Source organism: Odontesthes bonariensis, chromosome 16 (assembly GCF_027942865.1).
Source record: "Odontesthes bonariensis isolate fOdoBon6 chromosome 16, fOdoBon6.hap1, whole genome shotgun sequence".
NCBI classification, from domain to species: domain Eukaryota; kingdom Metazoa; phylum Chordata; class Actinopteri; order Atheriniformes; family Atherinopsidae; genus Odontesthes; species Odontesthes bonariensis.
In genome coordinates this window covers 5,803,870-5,830,208 of record NC_134521.1, presented here as the reverse complement: position 1 = coordinate 5,830,208, position 26,339 = coordinate 5,803,870, and the positions used below count along the sequence as shown (strand labels likewise).

The 26,339-nt window shown below is 39.9% G+C and overlaps 1 protein-coding gene across 2 annotated transcripts in view; it reads right to left on the bottom strand.

The window, feature by feature from the left end:
* Window positions 1-3,243: 3,243 nt before the first annotated feature.
* Window positions 3,244-26,339, bottom strand: part of b3glctb (beta 3-glucosyltransferase b) — a 31,795-nt gene continuing 8,699 nt past the window's right edge. Inside the window, exons 5-17 of one of the 2 annotated variants that reach the window (XR_012773275.1) lie at window positions 25,741-25,817; window positions 25,492-25,603; window positions 25,204-25,340; window positions 24,758-24,821; window positions 23,131-23,247; window positions 21,807-21,876; window positions 16,734-16,847; window positions 15,619-15,718; window positions 13,341-13,460; window positions 11,887-12,031; window positions 11,403-11,555; window positions 10,936-11,181; window positions 3,244-3,789 (exon numbers count right to left, since the gene is read on the bottom strand). Coding sequence is in view for 1 of the 2 variants with exons in the window: in XM_075487499.1 (XP_075343614.1) it covers window positions 11,421-11,555; window positions 11,887-12,031; window positions 13,341-13,460; window positions 15,619-15,718; window positions 16,734-16,847; window positions 21,807-21,876; window positions 23,131-23,247; window positions 24,758-24,821; window positions 25,204-25,340; window positions 25,492-25,603; window positions 25,741-25,817 (1,191 nt within the window). In the remaining variant the exon portion in view is untranslated. Of the gene's footprint in view, window positions 3,790-8,331; window positions 11,182-11,402; window positions 11,556-11,886; window positions 12,032-13,340; window positions 13,461-15,618; window positions 15,719-16,733; window positions 16,848-21,806; window positions 21,877-23,130; window positions 23,248-24,757; window positions 24,822-25,203; window positions 25,341-25,491; window positions 25,604-25,740; window positions 25,818-26,339 lie in introns of those variants that run through there. The other variant, XM_075487499.1, reaches the window with a different exon arrangement.

The window sequence follows — 26,339 nt, the reverse complement described above, 5'->3', positions numbered from 1 at the left end:
AGTTCAGCAGATCTGGTTGGGAAGACGGTTCTAAAGTGTAGGAGCTAGAATTTAAAAAGTCCCGCCTCTTCCAATTTTAAACTGGAATGGGATACTTATAAAAGGCCTTAGTCTGAAGAGGCCGGCCACAGGAATAAGAGCTCAACAGCTCTACTAAATAAGCAGGTGCCATTCCATGCCAGGCATTAGATGTCAGGAATTTGACTGGTAGCCAATGAAGTGAGGAAAGAATTTGGGTTTTATGGGACTGCCGGCTAGCAGAGAGAGTTGCAATCATGTAAATGAGAGAAAGTCAAGGTGTGCACCAGAGTTTCCAGGAGGCTGACTGAAACCGGTGGTTTGATTCTTCCACTACTTCTCAGTTGACGGAAACAGGCCTACATGAACCTCGTGATGAAAGGGTGAAAATTCAAATATTGAGTTTGAGGGAATATTTTGTGTCACAGTTAGAGGAATTGTGAATAAATTTTTCTTGTCTAGAAGTGCCTTGAAAAATGTCCCTAAAACTGAAGGTTCAAGATTCAAGATAGTTTTATTTGCCACATACACAATCATACAAAGTACAAAGTGCAGTGAAATACTTCCTTGTCCTGCTACCAATCAAAAGATAATTAAAATTAAATATGAATAAAAATGAATAAAAAAAATATAAAAGAAGAATAAAAGAAAATGTATAAGGTATCTGCAGTGGTGTCAAAAGTACACACATTTGTTACTTAAGTAGAAGTATAGATACTGCAGTTTAAAAACACTCTGGTAAAAGTTGAAGTATCAACTTGACCTCTTTACTCAAGTAAAAGTAAAAAAGTATGTGCTCCAAAACCTACTTAAAGTATAAAAGTATAAAGTAACCTTTAAATTAAAAAAATTTAAAAAAAAAACTAAAAAAAACCCACACACAAAAAGGTAAATGCCACTATATGAATTGCAAGCTAAATTTGAAAACTGATTAGTTCTACATGTGGCCCAAGACAACAATCATAAAACCATTACTGTGAAAGACAGTCACTCAAGGAGCATGTTCTTAAACTTTATTGGAATTCAATTACACGTGAGGTAGTATTCAAGAGGTAGGTCGTGAGGTATTCATGTTCGTCCCATCAAAAAAACAAAAAAAAAGTCTTACTGCCTGAAAAATTCAAAGAAAAAAGATATACACACGCACGTTCCCCCCTTTGTCATAGCTGACAGTCAAGACAAAAACTGAAACGAAAATGAGCTCTTTATCACTACATACAGAGCACCATCAAGGGATTCATATTCTATTACCTCCTTGTGTATTATGAGCTGTAATACGAGGACTGGTTCGCTTGCACATCGGATATATTTCAATTACTAGGAGAGTCTGGCAAATCTCCCACCTACACTGAAACAATAATAGATAGTAATCGGCCTACCTGCCTCTTGAAAAGAGAGCAGATTCAATTTGGCACAGCTCCGCTTAAAATATTAGCTAAATATAGCCAAAAAAATATTCAAACTGACATCATGCAGCCTCCATGGACCTTTAATTGAGAGGGTGTCTGCACTGCATCTGGATGCCTTTCGCAAATAAGTACCTATGGGGGCATGTGCCAACATCAGAAACATGTCAACATATTTGCCACTGAAGTGCCAAACTTAGGATGATTTTTATTCATGTTTTAAGACATAATTTCGATTGGCAAGCATTAACTTAGTCAATTCAATTAGCAACTTTTCTGCCCAAATTAAGAAAATGTGCAAGAATAACCGATCTACAAGTGACGGTTGAAGGCCGTCACTTGTAGATCGGTGCTACTTTGTGTTCACAAGCAATCCTATCAAAAAACGTGACCCAAAACAACGAGTCACTTTTAAGTATTCCTCTGACTCCAAAAGATATAAACCCTCTACAATAATCTTTATGGCTGGCTGAATCCGGACTCTTTCTCCTCTGTCTGCCCTCAGTGATCTCTCAGCTGGAAATTGACTGTACGTGAGCCAACTTTCTCTTCTCCCCACAGAAATAAAAGAAACAATGCCTGATCTGACAAAAGTATGGAATTGTCAACTTTTATCGGCTTGTCTACTGTAATCAGGCACACTTGTCTGATTATGTTCACTTACGTGTTTGTCTAAAAGTCTGGAAAGATTATGTAGCAGTCTCGCTGCATTTCAGTTATGTATTTTTTTACTTTTAATTGTTCCGGGACTGATCATAGTGAATATAAATAAAAATATAATGTAAGTAAATAATGTAAATAAATAAAAAGCTTGTTGCATATCTGCAACTGTGGGTGCTACAAGGTTAACCAAGTTGATCTCAAGCTTGGCACATGAGTTTCAGTTTGTTACAATGCCTCCAGAATATCTGTGAGCGTCTCTGTGTGGATGACTCATGCAACATCAAGTGTGTGGAGAGAAGAAGAGCGTTTGTCTTCTGTGACAAAAGCCTCATTCAGTCGCACATAAAGTAAGATTTCAGAGCTTGCCTGTGGGATCCTTCAAAACGACAAAATGCAATAAAATATGCCACAGATCATATTAATGTCCTATTAAACTGATTTATAAATGCTCAATCATTAATATTTACATCTCTCCACTTTGTAAATTACTAGCATGAAAGCGTCACACTGCACGCTCCAAGGAGCACAACTCAGCACTGACAAAAGCCTGGGAAGAGAAAAAATAGCAGCATAAAGACCGCATGACGCCACCCAAGAACATAACAAAATGTGTGACGCAGCACATCCAGAAGCGTCAGCAGCCATATTGCCAAGGACACAAACACAAGACTGACGCCAGCCAAAAGTGGTAAATACTTGGGTCTGCAAAGTGAGGTAGAACATTTGTCACATCGTAACTAACCATTTGTATTGTTTGACAGCAGGCATGATGAATGGCTAACCAGGAAGAGCAGAGTAAACATGATTTATTCCCCACAAAAGTCCTCTCAAAGTGATTGAAAGGATACATGAATGAGGACACAAATATAACATTGTTATAGCACAGTGTACAGGAAAGACTGAAGTTAGATTTCTGCTGTTTTTAGGGAAATCTTAGATGTTGGAAAAAGATTGTAGTATTCACCTTGGGCATCTCCATATTCAGAACAGAATATATGCCTGCGCTTCTACCTTTCTTGTCAGTCTCTGATTGCTGTCCAACAAAACTGAACCACAAGCTGCTGTTTTGTCTCTCTGTCTCTCTTTTGCCTTATCTTTGTGCAAAAGATTAAAAAAGAACTAACAAAGCTGGCAAGAGCACGTTGTTTTCACACAATAAAACCAAAAAGGGGCTGGATTTTTTTAATCTCTTCAGTTTAAACATACTGCACAGATTTATGAGTGTTGTGTGTACGTGGAGATATGTGGGCTTTGTTGTTTTCTTTAATCTCTCATGTCAGTGGTTATCACTGAAGCATCAGAAAAGCCCTCACAGCAGCTCCTCTGAAAGAAAGCCAGATAATCTGAATGACTTTTAACAAGTCAAGTACACATTCACAGTTTCATAGTCTTTAGCAAACGCAGCTTAGCGTTTCAGGTGTAGTTTTCCAATGTGCTTTTGCACATGTAATGTCAGAGAATATTTCAACTGGGAAAATGCAATTGTCTCTGCAGCCTGAGACAAAAAGGAGACAATGATACCATGGCAGTTGTCCATTTTGAAGAGATGCAGTTTTTTTTTTTTTACACATTCCTTTGTCCAAATGAGTCTTATCTGCCTAAAAGCAAAAAAAAAAAAAAAAAAAAAAAGAAGAGTACAGTAATAAAGTGTAGATGGTTGCAGCTCAAGTTTGGTACAAAAGGAGCTCCTGCCGGTTTGTATCTGTAAAAAACAAACAAACAAAATTAAGAAATTAAGTTTTTTTTAAATTCTTGTCTGAGATAACTAACAACTCAAAAACTCAGAAGAAACACAGACCTGGCACTTTACTTGGGGGGGGGGGGGGGGGGGGGGGGGGGGGGAATGGGAAGTTGATATTCTTTTCCTCTTGTCAAATCCTAATCACCAGTGACACTTTTACTTCAAAAAGAAAAAAGCTGAAATGTTTCACCTGTACATGATGTAATGTCTCATATGGAGACTAGGATATCAGTCTTCTAATTGGTGGTCTTGAATAATTTTTTGAATATATTAGGTTGGTAATTCCGATTTCCATTGTCAAATGCACCACCCTCCACCATTCGAAACCCAAACGTCTGTTAAAACAAGACAATACGAGCAACGGTTTCTCAAATTAGCTGTTAAAAACCACAACAAAACAAAAAGGAATGGGCGAACAGTGAAGCCCGGGGTTTATGGAGCTGATATGGGATGTGGAATAATTACTGCACAACTAGTAACTGGTGTTTTAACTTGTCATCCTGCCCGTGTGTCAGTCAGAAGGGTCAGTACCAACTGTCTGTGGCCAAACTGCAGTCAATCTTTTAAGCATGATCTAATTATTTTGAAAATAAAAATTGCCAATCAGACTTTGGTTTGTTGTGTGTAAGTGTTAGCTCTTTGGCTAGGTAATGCATGCCCTCTCATAGGGACACAACACGTTTCAAAGGTACGATATACGTGTCCAAATTTGCTTTTGCATGGTAGTCAGCAGCATAGAAGTCAAAAATCTACTTAAGATCTCTGGAAATTTTGTCTACTTTGAAAAAAGGGGCATAGCAAGTCTCATTCAAAGACGAATTTCTATCACTTTTTAGTAGAAAGAAAAATATCGACCTATCAAAAATGTAACTCTATAACTCTATCACTCAATATAATTCAATATGAAGCCAATACTATGCTGTGGAAGCTTTATCAGCATCCAATTTAGTAAATTCTCCCCTAAATTAACAAATGTTAAATTAATCCTCTCATTAACAGCTGTGCCTTGCAGTCAAGAAAGTGAGATGGGAAGTAAGAGGTTCACCGATATGAGTCAGACAGTGGATTAATATCTCTGAAGAGACCAGAGTGCGCTTTGAGAGAGATGAAGTATTCGTCTGGTGTACCATCAAAGCTTTCAGCAGCGGTGAAAGAAGGGATTTTTCAAACAGCAACTGTCCCCATTGTTCAAAAGTGTTCCGAGCTTGTACTCTAATCTGTTGCAGCTTCAGCACCGAATTAATAATTCAAACTTTCTTTATTTCTTGTAGACCATAAAAGCGACTGATGGTCCCTGGTTGTGACACACAGACCAGTCCCCCCTGAGAAAGTGAGACAAAGCCTCTTTAGATCATTTAAAACGGAAAACAGATGGCAGATGTGCTATGCCACTGAGAATATGTTACAGAAGGAGTCTTTGTAAAAACATTACAGAACAAAATAAAGTGTTGCCTGTGAAATTCTGTTACATTTTCTGAAGTTTTTTACAAAGTCAGTCAATCCCTCCATGTGAAGTGGTGGAAAGTAGAGCTTACGCAGCTTGGTGCCCATTCCATTCAACAACACCTGAACAGGCGGGTTAGTCAGGTGGCTGATTTCACGGTCAAACAACATGCATCACGCTCCATCACACTCAAAAAACCTCAAACAGACAGGCTGGTGTGGAGAATCTAACCAAAGCTGTGTTTACAAAGATCATCATGAGGGCATCAGAAAAATATGACTACATCCAAGCAGAGGGTAAAACATACATGTGCTGTGAGAAAAACAACATTACATTCAGGGGGTGTCGTGATCATACCACAAATGTACAATATAATGATCAGATGTGACACACAGACAGTTTTTACAATTGCACCAAACTTAACTAAAAAAACATTTTGCCGAAGTAAAAAGTTGGGATGCTGTGTGAAATTTCGATAAGCACTAAATAATATGATCTGAAAATCCAATAAACCGATATTTTATTCACAACATAACATGCCAAATGCTAGGACAGGGCCATGTTTACCACTGTGTATCACCCAGTGTTGAATGAATTAAGTGCTGGCATATATATCAACTCAAATCTGTTTATGATGTACTGGAAGTTCTTTAAAACTATCCACAGATTGTAGTTTTGGCACAGGTCCTGGATGCAGCTTTGATTAATTATGAAAAACATCAATTTTGACTCTCTCAAGATCGAGGTTGAAAATAAGAAATAAACAAATAAAGATGTTCTCATGTCAGAGAACAGACGCAGCTTTTCCATGAGTAAGCTGGTTAAGACAAACACAATAACACTAATAAGAACTGCCTGTGTATTTGCTGAATCACAGTGAAAATTTGGCGTTCACTGATGGAAACTACAAGTACAATCGTGAGCAATGCTGCTCTGAGTTTCAGAAATCAGCTCTGAACTATTGCAACAACCACAGTACCTTACGGTTATTTTTGAATACTGCAGAGTGGTTATTGTGTTTGACAGAGACAGAAAGCACTAAAAAATTCATGACACTTCAGTGCATTAATGACGGTGCCGTTCGGGCATGTGTGTGAATGAAAGTGCAGCAGGAACACACTGAACCATTTTAATGAGGTTTGTCATGTCACACAGTATCCAGTTTATACGATGACAATCATGATGATGGCATTTTGACACTTAATCCTTTACTGCTTAAAGGGGCACTAGGTAGCATTTTCACCTAAAATTATAGCCTTCAGGAGTTTAACAAAGGCTAAACAAGTCAATGGTAAGCGAATGAAGCCTGTCTCACTCCCAACAGGGGTCTGTATGCTGAAAATCCCATATGTAACTTCGGCAGGAGCGACCCGCTTCTGAAGTTTCGCGATGCGTGAGAAGAGTCGTTTGTGTTTACGGCACTTAGCTAGGTACTGTATGCTAGCTGTAGTTGTAGCTATGTGTTCGCTTGCGTTGAAGAGCCAACACCAAGCGTTTCATATTCTGCCTTTCACAGACTGAATATGAAACGTTCGATGTTGGCACTTCCCATCTTTGTGAAATTTCTCCAAGCGTGATCTTGTTCATCTACCATAGTGATCTGCGTTTTAGATCGTAAAGAGACAGGTGATGACGGTGCTCTAATTCCTCCTGAGTTCGAGACGTAGCCTAGCTTCAGAAATACACGGACTGACCTGATTAGAATAAGAATAGCGTTTTGATCCGAACAAGAATTGTTATCTACAAATGAAAATTGATTAATTTGTGATTGTAATCGGAATAGTGTAGAGCTAGTCTGCGTTTATTGCGGCGTGTGTTGGTAGTGCCTGCGCACATCTGTCTAAGATGTAACTTTTGTAAGTGTCTGCTAATACAAAGGAATCACTCCACAAATACACCACGATGAGGGAAGAATCCCATTCAAGATCAGCAACAGTCCATCCATACAACCATTATGTGCCGCTTGTCCGGGGATCGGGTCGCGGGGGCAGCAGCCTGAGCAGAGAAACCCAGACGAGCTGTCCCCGGCCACTTCCTCCAGCAACAGGATTATAGCATATTATCTTGAGTTCTCTCTTCAGAAAATCTCTGATTATAGTATCTTACGTGGGCAGTCTACACTTGTGAATCAGATGACCTAACTGCACTGACTAAATAACACAACGGCAGCATTCGCCACGATGGTTAGTTAGTGGGTGTGTACAGGTGGGCATTTTTACGACAGTGTAGAATTTCAGTTTGACCAATAGAGATCGCTATACTGCCGCTAAACTACCTTGTATCCCTTTAAGTGCTTTTAGAAACTGGTCCTGCAGCATATTAAATACAATATCCTAACAACCCAGTTTCAAGTTTGCATTCAGGACCACAAGCTCCACAGGGGAAGGTTTCTCCACTGTCCTCTTGTCTGTCTCAACACAACTTAAAAACTCTTACCTCAGAATGCTGTTCCTTTAGCTCAGCTGTCAACCTTATCTTCTCAAACACTCTCAGTTAGTTCAGATCGACAGGAAAAGTTAATCCCATTCTGCTTTGTTGCTCATCATGGGGACCTCCCAGTGCTCTATGTTAAGCCCCCACCTGCTCACTCTGTTCACCCAGACAGGAAGAGAGCTCTTTGTAAAGTGAGCCAAAAACATCATCGTCGGCCGAAGACTTTATAACAAGAGGAAATAAGAATATGGCCAATAGCCGATATTGATTGTTTTAGTCATTCATTTTTCCTTTAATGCAAGCGAGACACTGAACTGTGCATTATAACTTAATAGATATAATGCATCTCTGTTCTTCATTACACTTTCTTTCAATCTTTCATTTAAAAAAGTAAAAAAAAAAAATTCATTTAGCCTTTTACATAAAAAGAACAACTATTGTCCACTCATTCAAAATTTGAATGTAAAAAAACTAAATTTTGTCAGTTTCATGGCAAGTTCAGTGCAATACAACCAGGACACACCAGATAAATATCGTCCACTGCCATTGGTTGATACCATCCTATTTGCCAATAGGCTGATTGCAATCAACAAGCTTACTATTGGCAAATAACATATATTTGTGCATCCCTAAAAGGAATACATATCATACAGAACCTGCCATGGCCATCTATACCCTAATAAAGAAAACCCAGAAATGAATCTTAAGATTGAATTCTGCAACTTTAATATATAATCCCCCATTTCACTGCACGATGCCTGCGTATAGCTACAATTAAGGAATCTTTATCTTCTCGACACTTCAATGATTACATTTCAAATCAAAGGTTGATTAAGATCACATGTTGTCTGAGTGAATCTAAATCAGAATAGCCAAGTAACTCTGTTTATGATTCTCAATTCTTTCACACAATGTTTTCATTGATCTGAAGCAAAAAGAAACACAAAGACACACAAAAGTTTTCGCTGAACGCAATGAAGATTTCGTTTTAAAAAAGTGTTTTCTAAATCAAGGTTACAGCAGATTTTCTGCAAGAATAAACACATTTCCCTAAAAACATCATTAAAAAATAAAAAAAGGCATTTTATTGTAGGCTTGGCACCTGTGGGCATAATTACTCTTAAAACCTTCCATGTTTATACAAACAAACTGACCCACACTCAAACCAATTTGCTGTGCACAAATGAAAATATCCCATTCTATTGACATAAAATAAATATTCCTTGACTACAGACAATGCGTGTGGTAAGAGACATAAAACACAGAAATATAGACAGCATATATTCGTTTTTTAGGTTTAGATTTCAGGTATTATAGTGATTATCATGATATTGGGGCAGATTTACTGATCTGCAGGTGAGCTCCTAAAACTGTGGTAATCTAAAAACATTTCATTTCAATAGAATAACGCAGTCTACCTGGAACAGTGCAAAGTAAAGTCACAGTATAGTATAGGACACACTCTTCGGCTCGATCAAAAAAAGACTGTTGGGTGCATTTGATTAATAACCTTCTCTGTGGGTGTCATCAGACGTCACTCAAGTCTGACGACACTCAAACTTGTTATTTATTTTATTTTTTTATGCTTCAGGAATGGGCAGCACATGTATGTGAGGGAGAATCATTGAAGCCTCAAGCCAGTGTTTTTTGTAGCCAAAAATCCACAAATCAGGGTGCTTGTGCAAGTCTTGAAAGTCTTAATAAGTATGGAATTTTGAAGCACTGTTTTCCAGACCTTGAAAAGTCTTGAATTTTGTGTGAAAGTCTTAATAAAGTATGGAAAATAAATGTATGGTAGAATTTTACAGTATGCTCAAAGGCATTGTGAAATGAGAAATAGGAAGGTAGGCTATAAAACTTAATTTTACTAACTGGTCACGTACTGTATTATCCTAACGGGATGAGATGTGAGTGAAGAGACATACATTCATCCATCCATTCATTTTTTTTAATAGATAGTTTTTGTGACACTTGTTTGATGTGAAACTCATGTACTTGTGATTTTCATGTTTTGAAACGTTTTCATCAGTAAAAGCATAATTTACTGTGAATAATGCATTTGTTCATTGAATACTAGCCTATAAAAATGAACACTTCTAATAAACACAGTTGGTACAATCTCAACCAATGAAGTAGGCAGTAGGCACACAAGTTACAAGTACATAAAGTTAAGGTCTTGGGGAAAAAAAGTATCAGTTTTAAAAAAAGTCTGGAATTTTAATTTCGACAAAGAGCAAACCCCTTCGGACTCACCGGACAGTCAGTTATCACCGCAGCTTATTGTGCAGCCCTGAATTGTCTGTAAACAGCTATCATTCCAGACTGTGAAAATAAACTGGCTGTGCGTCACTCTGTCCTCACTCTGTTAAGTTGTGTGGTTATGGACGATCAGTGAGAATCAGTGTACAGAAGATATGGTGCAACGATTAAAACATAACAAAAATAAATAAATCTAAATGAATGGGTTTAAAATGACACGTATTGATGATGCTTGTCCTGAGTTTGGACGCACAACAGCACAGCAAACACTGATGTAATTTGCCACCACAAAATACATACAGCATGTTAAAACAAATATTGGGAAAAAAAAGTGGAACAATAACCTTATACAATAATGTTACTGCTCAAAATGAATTAACAGGACCAAGTTTCTATAAAAAAAAAAAAGACATGTGCATTGCCTGAAACTATGGCCAGATACCGATCGTGACCATTTTTGCGATTATACTGCAAAATGCTTGACACTGGCGGCAGTTCCTTACTTTAAAATCAGCAGAATTATTGAAAATTGTGGTTGAATCTGACCTGTGGTGGGGCTGTACACAACAACGGTAGTATAATTATCTTTCACGGCACCCATTTTTGGATTGGATGAGTGAATTATGCTTGTGCTTATGCTGAAGTTGTCCTATGGTGTCATGACTCTTATCATTCCTATCAAAGCCTACCACTGCTCAGCACAGCAACAACAAAGTCTGCACAGTAAGGACATCCATAATTACACAATGCAGTAAAGACCAGTGTAATGAGTTCAGATTAGTGCCGTTACAATCCAAACCAGATTTTCATTCCTTTCAAATAAGGATAATTCCTCTCATTGATGCATGCTTTGCATGAGCAGGAGGAGAATACAGTAAAACAATGCAAGAGTCACGATATCCAAAAAATACAAACCTCTTAGACTGGGAAAAAAACAAAAACAAACAAAAAAAAAAAAAACACTTCCTTACCCCTTGAAATGTTATGTCCAATGAAATCAAGTGTCCCATCAGAAACCCCAAACTCTGTGAAGCACAACTGGCTCCAATGAAACATCCTCTTCTTACAAGGTGCAGATATGAATAGCCAAACAAAGGGATTGTGTGTAGAAGGATGATAGGTGGCAGATTTGGGGGAGAGACTCGGGTCAATCTCCTAATCACTCCAAGTTCTGCCCGCTGTATTTATTCACCTATTCCAGATCCATCGATGACCCCCTTGACGAATCCAAAAGCAGAAGAAAAGGTGACAGAAATGGGTCACAGGTGAAGCAGACGGAAAAATTAGTCATTTAGATATGAAAATTAAAAAAATACAGACTTAAAAACAATCGAAGATGTTCAGTGATAATTTTCCTATAATGTATTTTGTTGTGCTATTAAGTACTTTTTGCTATGTGCATGCAGACTGGAGTTCAGTGCATTCGCAGCTTACTTACTAAATCTACAGGGTCGCACTACAATTCATCTCGTGAATCTGTGTCCTGCAGCCAGCGTCTGTAGACAGCCACAGGATCTATGTTCCAGTACTTGTGGAAGGAGATGCCCTGCTGCGAGGAGAGCAGCAGCGCGGAGTAGTCGTCTGGTTGGGCCTGAAATATCAAGAAGAAGTAGTTTGTCTGTGTCCGTCCAAATATTTGTGAAGTGGTTTATGTTTGGAACACCCCTCCGTGTTCCAACGTTGCAAACAGTTTGTCCGTAACCGCAGGCTTCCACAGCTCATAACACTGCTGTAGTGGCCTTCATAAATCACAGGGGTGGGTGTCAGAACATCACCCAAAAACTGAATGAATGGGACTCTTATGAACAGCCAAGCACTTTTTTTTGGCAGTAAATCTCAACATGAAGTGGCTGCGATGCAGGTGTTATTTGGGGAATTTACCCACAAACACATTTAGAACATCTGTATGTGCTTTTTGCTACCTGGTGAAACAGTGGACTGTGTGTGATGGGAACACCGAGGGACGTGAAACACCTGCCCAGCACCATGTCGTCAGGGGCATCATCACTGTAGCAGCTACAATTGCTGGACAGGAGCCTGGACACCGCCACCCTACTGAGTACCATCCTGTTTATACACACACACACACACACACACACACACACACACACACACACACACAGTTCGTTTAGTAAGTGAGAAGAAAACTCATTTTCCCACAAGAGAAGATATGTCGAATTCATCGGTAAACACTGTAGCGCTTAGTCTCTTTTTTCTATTGTTGTGCTTTTCAGTCTTATCATGCTAATTTCCTCTTTCAGGTTTTCTTCCTTCTGTCTCACTTTATTTTCTCCGTTTATCCAGCTTCCTCTGAGATTACCTTATTGCTTCGATCTACTCCCTCCTACTTTGTGTATTTAGTTTTTGCTCATCTTTTGTCTGCCATTCTCCTTTTCTCATTGCTCTCATGAGCATTTTGCTGCTCTCTCTGTACACAACTGCCCTTTGTTTGCATTTGCTTTCATTTTGTCCTGCAGTTCACCAGCTGCCTTTTGTTTTTGTTGTTGTTTTTTTTTCTCCACGCAAGCCTTTGTTTATTTGCAGCCTCTGAAATGCTCATCAACCTGCATTTGGATCCTCGTCCTGAACTCCCCACAACGTCAAAATGCTCAAAGTGTTGACCTCCTCCGAACAAGATTTCCAACAAAGTCACAAAGTAGCTTCCTAAAAGATTCCTGTGACATTTAAAGTTCTTTGATTTGATTACGTGATGCACTGAAGATGCTGCATTCATAATTACCATTTAATCTCATTTGGGATAAAGCTGCAATGACGTTTTCAACAAAGTGGACAGACAGCAGTACCAAGCACTGCCTTAGTGTATTGTAATGACGCCACAGGGACGCTACAAACTTGCAGCAGTGCTCTCATTTGTATGGTTGTGCATCACTGAAGTTGTTCTTGTTGTGCCTATAATGACTCCAGTTTCACTGTGACATTGGTAAAACCTTTACATTACCACCCCATAGACACAGAAACTAATCTAAATTGCAATGCTTTGGGTGTCCTATGCTCTCTAGAAATATACAATCAATATGGTGCCAACTTTTAAATTCAAGCCTTGTAATAAGATTGCCAGGGGTCAGTTTGGAAACGATTGCTCCATCACTAAGATTTCTAGACTTTTAAAGATAAAACCTAGAATTTTTCTCCAGAGACATTTGTGGTTAATCTGAATATATAATCCCTATGAAACTGGTGTATCTATTACCAATTAAGTGGTAACGCCTGTGCAGTTCATTCAGTGGCTGTTTGGGGTTCCATAAACACGAAAGCCTCAACAGTCAAACTTGATTATTGGAGAATTCTGAATATTTTTTCTTTCAGTACGAGTATACATGAACACCAACTCATTCCAATCACTCCCCCGCCTCACCCGCCTCCTCCTGTGACGTAGCTGTATCCATTCTGAACCAGGCCGTAACCGTATCTCTCCCCGAGGATCACCGCTTCCTTTGGGTCATAGCAACGCAGCAGTCGCCGCAACCGGGGTAAACTAAATATGGACAATCAAACGCAGAACAACAGATGGAAAATGAGCCTCCCAAATATATGTAAATAAAACAAAAATATCCTTACTTGTATGAAGGCCCATAATAAAAAAGACTCATCCATGTGATTTTTATGCATATTTCAAGATTCTACTTCAACTTATTCTGCCTGATCGAAGTTCCCTCTCAGGTCTGTGTTGTACATCCCTTGCAGCTGTCAGTCAGTCATGCCCTAATAAACCTCAACAGCCTTATAATGAATAATTAAGGGAAAACATCTGAGTGCGTGTACTTGAAACTTTTCAATAAAGGACAGCATAAAAAAAATAAATTAAAAAAAAAGTGTAAAACATGAAGTGATTTTTTTTAACCCATTGAGGCCGGGAAAGCGTACACGCCTTTTTTCCTGTATAAGGTTGTTTTGCACCAATTATTGACCTCTGTGCCAATGAAATGCATTATAATAGACACGTGAGAGTGTCGTCATGTTCCTCGTGTCATTGTTTTGAAGTTAAGTTACATCGAACAAGCATGGAGGACTTTCAGTGGGAAGATATTTCAGACGGTAGCGATTTTGAGGAGTTTCTTGGCTTTGATGATGGCGCATCATTGATGCTGATGAACGTGCTGACCCAATTCATCGAGATTTATGGCGAGCACATATGTTTGAAGATGACGATAACGACAAGGATGATTTTGAAGGGTTTGAATGTGAGTGGAAGACTGACAATTACCACCGTAATCGACGGAGATATTTCAACCGCACACCAGGGGTGAAAGTCGGTTTACCTGCAGATGCCACACCGTTGCAGGCATGTAATCATATTTTCTGAGGAGCTTTGGGCGCATCTCGTTTCCGAGACGAATAGATACAGTGAGCAGGTACTTCAGACTCCAGCTCGAGCAAAGATGGCAAGGTGGTCCCACGTAACTGTGCCGGAGATGAAAACGTTTATTGGAATGTGTATGGACTCCTTGTGCTGCCAGTACGAAGAGATTACTGGCGATAAAATAAATAGATAAATAAATCATTTAAATATAAAATTAAATTAAATTTTATTTTATTATTGTTTTCTAATTGAAAACAGCGCTGTTCCTGCACTTTACTTTTTATTTTATTACTGTTTTTTTTATTGAAAATAGTGCTGTTCCTGCACTTTACTTTTTACATTTTCTATTTTCGTGAAGGTGTATGTAAATAAACTCAATTTCCAAAGAAAGCCACAGGTGTAAGCTCTCAAATACTTTTTGAATTTTGTTTCTATCTGCTACAGAGGCTGAGAAATCAATCATTTAGTAGGTGTTGACACAATTGCTGAATTTCCAGAAAAACTTCAGGTTTTAGGGGGTCTTTCTGAAATCGCCCATAGGTTTTACAGGCATTCTTTTCCAGGCGTTTTAGGCCTAAATGGGTTAAAAAGAGATATTTCAGACACTCCAAGGAAAGGGTAAAATGGAGATAAACCCTCAAACTTATTACACTACTTGGTCATAAACAGATAGTTTACACCTGGTATTCTTGACAGGAACTGCACAGGGTATCTGAATAACATCATGAAATATGTAAATGACAATAAAAACGTTTTGAAAATAGAAATGACAACATTGTTAGTACTGTGGAATGATCCCAAATGGCTTATTAACCATATTGCTTGAAATAAGGTAGTACATGTATACTGCATGAAATCTGCTAACAGACTCACTAACAGGGAAGGCTGAAACTTTGTATAGCAATTTGTAATAACGTGAAGATGGCCTAAGAGGCATGAAATGGAAATAGTGAAAAACTGTGTGCAAAATGCTCCAGTAACAGTAATCTATACAGCACTTCAGCTGTTTTTACAACAGGGCTCTATTCAATTACACTTATATTCCATCTTCCTTAATCAAACCCATATTACCATACATACAGTTCCAATGGATGATTTCGGGATAGGCTCCAACAGACAAATGCAAAACACATTTTTGTGACTGAAAGAAAGCTTACATGAGCATGCACGTCACACATCTTGACATTGCCTAACATAATGTAGACAATCACAGTCATAATTTGGAGTAATATGGCTTGCGACGCTTTTGCAATAGAATTTTCTGATTGCACATTTTTTTTCCTGGAGTGAAAGGTAAAAACAAACAAACATATCAAAAAAACTTTTAGATTACCTGATGAGAGTGTCATCGTCGACAATAAGCAGCCAATCGGCTTTTGGTACAGCTTTGCTCAGAAAACGCCTCAAGATGGCAAACGTCTTTCCACAGTGTCCTTGGGCGAGAGAGAGCACGGAGACAAAAAAAAATGTGTAACCAACATGAACCAGAGCTTCTTCCTCTACTATTTGTAAAGTGAGTCTGTGTTTATACTCAAGAGACAAGAGTATGCCGAAGAGATATCTCTGCTTATGCTTCAATGCGACCTTGATATTACTTTACACCTCTGCCTACTCAGTATGCATGGCTCTCTAACTATGCAAATTGGCCCCTGCCATTTGCCTGCAGCTGCTTTTTGGCTTTGCTCACACATAACAAAAACGACTGTGAAACAATGGGAATTTTTTTATGGTTTTCAGCCATAAATATTGGAATCTGACACTGAACAATGATGATGGGGTGAAGAATGTATTTTGTGTACAAACAGAACAATCAACATAAAACTGGTGTGAGTGATCTCAATAGGTCATCTGACTACAGATGTCCACTTGTGATCCCATTGTGAGCAGGGCCTAAAAAGGCTGTTCGCCGATAAAAGGAAGTGAAGAAAATGAACAAATACGCAGGCCAAGGAAAGCATTAAAGAAAGTGTTGGGGAAAAGAAGAAATGGGACAGAAGTCACGACATGCAGTGCGACAGGAGGAATCATTGGTTGGACAAGAGGAGGTGTAGCTGGCGCTGTACCTTGTCCCTGCTGTTGAATGGACTGTAAAACGCATTAGAGGGTGACACTGACAGAACTGTTCTCTAATCAGAGATATCTCAAGTGGGGGAAAAAAATCTGTCTCTCCCTTTTTTACTGAGGCTGTTTTTATCTCTCTATTGTGTGGAAATTCAAGCATCATCCTCTTTTTCTTCACTGGAAAGAGGGAAAGGCTTTTGGATTTATTGCACTGCTTCATCTCAACGGGCTCTGCTTTTTTATTTGTCCAAGGTGCACCAAAATTATGTAAGGACAAGAAGATAGTTACACAGAGTTATCCGGGAAAAAGAGATCTCTGGCCATTTAAACCCCCAACATATCTTACATCTGCCCTGCAGTAATTAGAAAATGCTCCTATTAGCTCACCTCTCTCAGTATTAGGCACTCCAAGGTTGATTGTAGGTATGGAGGCATCTGTGACGTCGCTATAATACTCTATAAACCCAGCATCTTTCTCCCAGGTTGCCTTAACCACTGGCACTAGGACAAGGAGGACAAGGATGGGAGGAAAAAAATGCATCTTCAAAACATATTCTCTCTGAATTATGCCAGCTCATAAAACTCTGTGGCCATTTATAAAACAGCTTAACATTTGTCAGTTCAACTATTCATCCATCAAATTGAAAGGGCTGTGTGTCATCAAATCATGTGAGACGAGCTGTGACTGAGGCCATAAAAAGAGAATGTTCCCTTAGCGCATGCTGACATGAATAAGCGCATCATCTAAAGTGTGGGGCTCATGGTTCAGGACTCATGGTTCAGGACTCATGATTCAGGACTCATGGTTCAGGACTCATGGTTCAGGACTCATGGTTCAGGACTCATGGTTCAGGACTCATTGTTCAGGACTCATGGTTCAGGACTCATGATTCAGGACTCATGGTTCAGCACTCATGGTTCAGGACTCATGATTCAGGACTCATGGTTCAGCACTCATGGTTCAGGACTCATGGTTCAGCACTCATGGTTCAGCACTCATGGTTCAGGACTCATGGTTCAGGACTCATGGTTCAGGACTCATGATTCAGGACTCATGGTTCAGGACTCATGGTTCAGGACTCATGATTCAGGACTCATTGTTCAGGACTCATGGTTCAGGACTCATGGTTCAGGACTCATGGTTCAGGACTCATGATTCAGCACTCATGATTCAGGACTCATGGTTCAGGACTCATTGTTCAGGACTCATGATTCAGGACTCATGATTCAGGACTCTTGACTCATGGTTCAGGACTCATGATTCAGGACTCATGGTTCAGGACTCTTGACTCATGGTTCAGGACTCTTGACTCATGGTTCAGGACTCTTGACTCATGGTTCAGGACTCATGATTCAGGAGTCATGATTCAGGACTCATGGTTCAGGACTCATGGTTCAGGACTCATTGTTCAGGACTCATGGTTCAGGACTCTTGGTTCAGGACTCTTGGTTCAGGACTCTTGGTTCAGGACTCTTGGTTCAGGACTCATGGTTCAGGACTCATGGTTCAGGACTCATGGTTCAGGACTCTTGACTCATGGTTCAGGACTCATGATTCAGGACTCATGATTCAGGACTCATGGTTCAGGACTCATGGTTCAGGACTCATGGTTCAGGACTCATTGTTCAGGACTCATGATTCAGGACTCATGGTTCAGGACTCTTGACTCATGGTTCAGGACTCATGGTTCAGGACTCATGGTTCAGGACTCATGATTCAGGACTCTTGGTTCAGGACTCTTGACTCATGGTTCAGGACTCATGATTCAGGACTCATGGTTCAGGACTCATGGTTCAGGACTCATGGTTCAGGACTCTTGGTTCAGGACTCTTTGTTCAGGACTCATTGTTCAGGACTCATTGTTCAGGACTCATGGTTCAGGACTCTTGGTTCAGGACTCTTGGTTCAGGACTCATGGTTCAGGACTCATGGTTCAGGACTCTTGGTTCAGGACTCTTGGTTCAGGACTCTTGGTTCAGGACTCATGGTTCAGGACTCTTGGTTCAGGACTCTTGGTTCAGGACTCTTGGTTCAGGACTCATGGTTCAGGACTCTTGGTTCAGGACTCATGGTTCAGGACTCATGATTCAGGACTCATGATTCAGGACTCATGGTTCAGGACTCATGGTTCAGGACTCATGGTTCAGGACTCATTGTTCAGGACTCATGATTCAGGACTCATGGTTCAGGACTCTTGACTCATGGTTCAGGACTCATGGTTCAGGACTCATGGTTCAGGACTCATGATTCAGGACTCTTGGTTCAGGACTCTTGACTCATGGTTCAGGACTCATGATTCAGGACTCATGATTCAGGACTCATGGTTCAGGACTCATGGTTCAGGACTCATGGTTCAGGACTCATTGTTCAGGACTCATGATTCAGGACTCTTGACTCATGGTTCAGGACTCATGGTTCAGGACTCATGATTCAGGACTCATGGTTCAGGACTCTTGACTCATGGTTCAGGACTCATGGTTCAGGACTCATGATTCAGGACTCATGGTTCAGGACTCATGGTTCAGGACTCATGGTTCAGGACTCATGGTTCAGCACTCATGGTTCAGGACTCATGGTTCAGGACTCATGGTTCAGGACTCATGGTTCAGGACTCATGGTTCAGGACTCATGGTTCAGCACTCATGGTTCAGCACTCATGGTTCAGCACTCATGGTTCAGGACTCATGGTTCAGGACTCATGGTTCAGGACTCTTGGTTCAGGACTCATGGTTCAGCACTCATGGTTCAGCACTCATGGTTCAGCACTCATGGTTCAGCACTCATGGTTCAGGACTCTTGGTTCAGGACTCATGGTTCAGGACTCATGGTTCAGGACTCATGGTTCAGGACTCTTGGTTCAGGACTCATGGTTCAGGACTCATGGTTCAGGACTCTTGGTTCAGGACTCTTGGTTCAGGACTCCTGGTTCAGGACTCATGGTTCAGGACTCATGGTTCAGGACTCATGGTTCAGGACTCAGGAGCAACGCATGGTAAAGGCTGTGTCGGTTAACAGTCGAGCACAAATGGCCTCATACAAAGTTACATACAGAATCCCGCAATGCAACCACATGCTTTTCAGCTGTGGCATCTCTGAAAACAAGCTCAGCCCGACATTGAGTGTGACTTGAGAGTGGCAGTTTCAAGCCTGCAACCACATTTTGAGAAGTTGTGCAGTGCAAAACAGGCTCATTGCAGCCACTAATGCAGGGGTACATTTTTGTTGTTTTTGTTTTTTGCACAGATTGCAAATGAAACACTTTTATTTTCTCTTTTTGAACTTTGTGTTATTTGATGTTATTGATTTTGATTCATTTGATTCATAGTTCAATAAAGTTGAAATGTAATTTGTCAATATTTTTGTTGGGGCGAGAGGGGCAGGTGGGGCTTGGAAGTCCCCACTTGTTCAAAGTGGGGAATGACCAAAAAAGTTTGAGAACCACTGATCTAAAGTAAAGCAAAAAGATGATGACTCCCAATTACAGTATAATCAAACAAAGATCCTTTTGATCCATGACAAGAGACCAATTACACATTGATTTATTCTTAAACACATTCGCTGATTAATTGAATGTAGAGGTAACAGTGTAACAACCCTATTATGCAATTCAAATAACTTGAATTTAAGCCAAATCTCAGGAAAGTTCATGACATATTCTTCATTCCGCTTCTGATTATGTTAATTGCTTTAAAATAGCCTGTCCCTACCGGCTGGCTCATTTTGACCCTTAAAACAGACATTGGTGTTTTGGATAATTACACAAGCTGGTGCAATTTCAGCAGACAGTTGAGATGAGCTTGTGAATTTAAAGAGGCAGTTTCCACCTGACAGCTTAACTGGGACCGAATGACTGTTCAGCTACCAAATGAAAAGAGACAGTGCCAATTAAAAGGACTGAAGTAAAACATTTCCAGCTAAATGTCCTGCAGTCTCCATTTTACTCATCTTCACATCTCCCTCTCCTTCAGTATACACATCACGTTCTCCTAATTAATGAAAAACAGCATGTAAAACCAGAAAAATCAATTATAATTCATGATTGGCAAAGTTTTTTTTTTTTAATGCAAAACCCATTCCCAGAAAATTTGGGAAGTTTTCTAAACCTCAACAAAAGCTTAAATCTGTATTCTAGCGATTTACTTGAACTTTCGACTGTAACGTTGTGCAGAAAGAAGCCTGCTTTTGACCTCCAAAGAAAAGATGGTTGCACACGCCCCTCCAAAATTCATCAGTGACACCTCCACAAAAATGCCACTCATGCCATGGGCACTGATGTACCCTCACACCATCACAGATGCTGGCTGTTGCATCTTCTGCTGATGACTGAGCCTTCATAGAAATCTTTAATATGAAGAAACATACATAGTTTTTTTCTAAAAAAAAAAAAAAAAAAAGAAGAAGAAAAGAAATACAGATATACTCTGTCCATCTGAGATTAATTTGTGTTCAGACTCTGCAGTGTTCACGCAGTGTACAGTGTACAGCCCATGCGGCTACATTGATCATGCTGGCATGACGGCTTCTCATGCTGTGCCATCTGAGAGCTTGAAGGTCACTAATGTACAATAACATTTTACAGATTGAAGTCGGAATTTTAGAAAACGTCCCCCACTTTTCTGGAAATGGGGGTTTTAACTTACTTCACATTTGCAGGGTTTACAAAAATGTTGGTACTGCAAAAAAGTTTGCATGTTAGATTGCTTAATTGTCTTCACAGAAATTCAACGATGGATAAAATGCTGCAATATTATCTTAACGTGGCAGTTGGAAATCCCACCACAATGCAGTATACAACAACAAGGTAAACGGTGGAAGGGTTCTCAGGATGTTCACGCGTGTAGTTAAAACCTGATTTAAGTCCTAATATTTGACAGATACAGTAACAACTTATATTAAGATTTGTGCTGATGAATGGGATGCTGTAAAGCCCAACTGGTTAAGCAGTCACTCCTTGTACAGAGATGGAAGGTTTTCCGGCCTGGGCCCTTTGCTGCATATTTTCTCCCACTCTCTCTGCCCCCTTTCCTGTCCCCCTATTGTCAAATAAAGGGCACTACTGCCACCCCTAAATTTTTTTTTAAAGTATTTATGCTAATGACCTTTTCTTTATATTTTCTGCTTCCAACTAGAATAACTGAAAACTAAAGAAATAAACTGCTTACATAGCTAGAATTTGCTCCATTTCAGCCAGCTACAAAAGCAAACTGCCGTTTGAAGAGAAAACTTTTACTGCTAGCATTAAGAAGGTTAACTTGAAAATATGACGTCACACTAACCCCGCCAAAGCGCCAACATTGCAGGCATGCTGGATTATTGCAAAGCACTGGGAGTAGGAGGAGCCAAATGTTCATAGATTATCTGTGTCGCGTGTTATTGTCAGGGCATAGAAAAAAATGTAAATATTCGACCACAATAGCACATACCGACAGATCTTTAAAAATACCTGAATAATCACACACCTCGCTCAGAGTGGAACCTTTGACAAGTTTTCACAGCAACAAACACGTCGCTCTTTGAGACTGGATCCCCCTGAAAAAGAGAAGGATAAAAAAAAAAGTCTCTTCATTGTAGATCTAAGAACGGTTTAAATATGTACAGGTCTGCACAGTAAATATCCAGAGATGGTCATGAATATGATCATGATTCTTCAGGATAAAACAAGTTGGATTTTTTTCCTCACACTTTTGAAGAGTAACTACATGAATGCATATGTGCTATTTTAATCTTTTAAATCTTTGTTCTGGCCAAAGGAAATGGAAGTAAATCAAACTGAATCTTATGTAAAAAAAAAAAAAGGAAAAAAAGTCAGAGGCCTCTGAAAATACTTTTAGTTTCCAATCAGCACTACACTTTGAAGCAGGACAAGTTGGACCTGGATTTTGCTTTGTGATCAATAAATCATACACACACGCACACAAAGGGCGAACTGCAATGCAAAATGTAAAATCTTTTAAATGGACAGGCCCAGCTCTCTGATATGTCGAGGCTTACTATATGTGGAAGCTGTTACTTGATTTTACACACCCTGATAAAGTCTGTAAGATGAGACAAGTAATGAATGAATTAAAAATGGTGTTTTAGCTTTTATGAAGTAGAAGCACAAGTATTTTGTGGCTGTGACTCAAACCCTTACCTCTCCGTAAGCCTATCAACATTCACTTTGACTGCCGACATTGCAATTGGTTAAATCGTAATTAAAATTACGTACGAGTGAAGATTTCACTCCTCTCTTGAACGTATATTGTGTACCCACATCATTTCAATCCTTTTTCCCTTTATTCTGAAATTGGATCATATTGATTTGTGTTTGCTCTGCGGGTAATCTAAAATGTAATAATGGAATATAAATGGTATGGTTAAAAATTATAAAGCCAGCGCGAATGAGTGGTTGGCTCTGGTATATGAAAAGGCAACTACTCATTTGATCGGGGGGGTAACTCATGCGTTTAAGGCAGTTTCCCATTAGATCATGTATCAGCATTAGCTAGCAACTAGCATACCGAGGCCGACGACCTTCTAAATCATCTACTGCTTTAGTTATTTGCATGCCAAAGCTCGCCAACTAATCTGCCAATATGGCTCATATTCATGGCAGATTGTGTGGTGTGATACCACCAGCTACCAAGCAACCGAGGAATTCTTTGTTACTGCAGTTTATGGCTGCTCCCATAAACCTTAAACCAGGTTCATATGTATTAATCTCCACAGCCATTGGTTATTGGTTTTCAATCAATTCACTTATATGCACAGATTTCTCTCGATTCTCAACAATGGTGTACGTACACAATCGTACAGGTAGGTTGTAAATGTAGTAGCACAGTTGTCCTTCGGCTCTGTGCAAAGCTCTGGAACTGCTGTCAGCTCTGGACCATTTCCTTCCTCCCAAATATACAAAGCAATCTAAAAAAGATAAAAAAAAGATTGTTTTTTTTTTTTTAGATTAGAAGCTGGAGGATTAGATTTAGACGTCTTTAATCAGGAGAAATGTGAGCATTTACAAAAATAAACACACACACACAAGTTATTTGAGACTTCAAAAAAACTTTGAAACAATCAGAGCCGATTAACTTTGTGACTTTCTCCTCAGGTTTGAGGGAGGCTGAGGTCCCAGATGCTGTATCTGCCAGCAGTGTTTCCCATAATTGGTTACTGTGTGCGCGTGTGTGTGCGTGTGTGTGTGTGTGTGTGTGTGTGTGGGGGGGGGGGTTTCTTGGCAGAGTCTGTGATAGGAAAGCTACAAATTCTGATGCCTGATGTTGCCATTCCTCTAAGAGGTCACTGCAGCCTCGTTTCCAATATCTAGTCATACTGTTCCCGATCAGTCATCATTCCCGGGCCTACAACGTCATGTCTGTTAGTTAAGAATGGCTTCGGATCATTTTAATGTTTCAAAAGAACCGTTTGAAACATTAAACGGAGTCACTACAATGATAGTAATCTCAATCACTCACACAACACTACTTAGTAGTTCTCGCTTGAATTGGCCTCAGTTTTACAAAAGGAAACATCCAGAAAACAACCAGGTAAAATAGGTGCAAAGTGTTTGTTAAATTATGAACCAAAACAGCACAAACCAAAACATGAACTTCAAATTACAAGCAGGAAATGTGTATGTGTTATGAGAAAACCTTATTTTACATGCAATTTGTATCGTGAGGAACAGAAAATAAATTGTAAACATGTGAGGTGAGGTGGGCTACAATATTCAACCATAACCACACTGAGTGTGGTTATGTACAATAGTTCCTTTTCAAACTATGTACAATAGTTTGAAAAGGAACTATTTGTACATTTTTCTTTAGCTTCAATGTCTAAGTGGGCAACAGAGTGACCTGGAGGGACGGCCGATCCGAACCCGAAGAGCTACTTTAGCCTAGAGGTCAATGATCAATTTTGTGGGTGTATCATCAAACCTGATGTCGTATGTCTTGGACACTCGGGTGAAGAGACGAGCAGAAAAACTTCAGTTTGAGAGAAGGGGGGTGGAGGTGGTTATATATTTAAGAAGAAACTGTCCTCAGACTACTGCACAAGATCATCCATGACTATGATGACAATAAGAAAATTAAAAATAAATAAATAAATCAAAAGCAACCCCCCATAAAATACCCCAACACACACAAACACAAAGATAAATACTCGCACCAGCAAATACACGCTTGATTTTCTGCATTGATAACATAATAACAGATCTGTCAGCAGCTTCAGGAGTCAGAGGAGCTTTTCAGCCGAAGTCAGCCACCAGAGGAGAACTGTCTATCATCGCTGTGCATCTAAGTCATCTTTCATCTTAGCAGGCAGCCTGACAGAAGGCAGATTGTTCCTCTCGGCAGTGTAACAACGCCCAGGCGATGAGTCTTAACGGAAATAATCGTGTTAGAGCAAAACTGCATGAAATTGTGTTGAGTACCTCGTGTTTGAGGTCAATGGTAAAGTCTGACTTGAGGCTTTCGTGCTGGATCCGCTCAGAGAGTCTGACAGAAAGAAGAGAGAGAAAAGGCTGGAAAGTAAGAAATGGTTATGGTCTTCTACTTCTCATTAAAGTTAACACTGGTGAGTGTTAATTAACTCACTGAGAACACAGAGGCGACATGGTGGTGGGGAGTTTATGGTAATAAGTGCATCCTATGAATCATACACCCTGCATGATCAAAATGTAACAGTGAAACAGTGTGAAACTCACTTCTGTGCAGTCCTTTTTAATAATCTAAATGAGCTTATCATTTAAGATAGGGTATTTTTCAAATATCCCCGAGACAATGATAAGAAGCCTCAGAAAAATAAACTAAAAGGCAACTTGTCAAAAAGAAAGAAGAGTAAATGAGTGCCACCATTTCTGCACACGCACTCTCACACCTGTGGAGCAGCGGTGCACTGAGAGCCCAGCCTGCTGCAGGATCAGGATAACCGAAGGAACTCGGGTCTTCAGAGAAAGCATAATGGTGAGTGATAGAGGCTTCGTTGTCATGGAGACGCTTACCCAAAAACCATTCCTGTGAATAGTGAAAAGGGAACGAAAGCGGCTCGGTTATTTTCTTGGAAATGCCGTTTGTAATGGACATCAAGATGTCGTGTACAAACTGAAGGATTCTTTAATGAATGACCAAAAAAAATAAAAAAATCTGTGGTGTTAATAAGTCTCACCTCTTGGACTGGAAATCTGTAAAGGACCCGCAGCAGAGCAGGAAGTGTGACCGTAGTTCCCTCCTCGATAAACAAAAACCAGGATGCCGACTGGCCATAAGAAGCTTTGAGGCTGGGAAAACACACAGAAAGGCATTAGCTTATTCCCACGGGGGGGGGGGGGGGGATTATGACTGAATTATTTTCAAGCTTCTTGAATTTGGTTCTATTGATTTGTTTATTATAGTCATATTTGTGCTCAACTCTCACCGCGGAAGCATGGGAAGTATACTCCAGTCTCCTTCGTAATCTGAGAGCTCGTGGACGAGGGCGACAACTGGAACTCCCTGCATGAAACAGAATAGGATTTTTTTCCCCCTGTTTTTCCCCCATTCAGCATGAGTTGAAAACTCTCCATGTGTGAGCACCCAAGTATTGATTCATTGTGTACCCTGTGATGGGCTGGCGACCTGTCCAGGGTGCCTCTCGATCAATTGCACTATGGGCACTGACATTTCAGTTGAACTATGGAACTGTGATCTAAATCAATCCACCTTAGTAGGTTATATGATAGCAAGCAATACTCACGGAAACATGTGAGGAGGCTCAACCCGACAGATTTTTGTGAGCATGGATTGATTACTAAGTGGGCCTACCATGTCGAGGCCTAAAAAGATCCACTTAAAACACAGATTGGCCGAAAATGAATACAAATTTAACCAAATTGAGACATGAAACGGTCTAAATTAGATGCTAAAGGACCCACAATACAGCCAAAATGGGACATAAATTATGAAAATGACCAAATTGCAGCGCAGAGACTAGCCTGGGAATTCCCATGCTGCTTTGTCCGCAATTTCATTCTCACT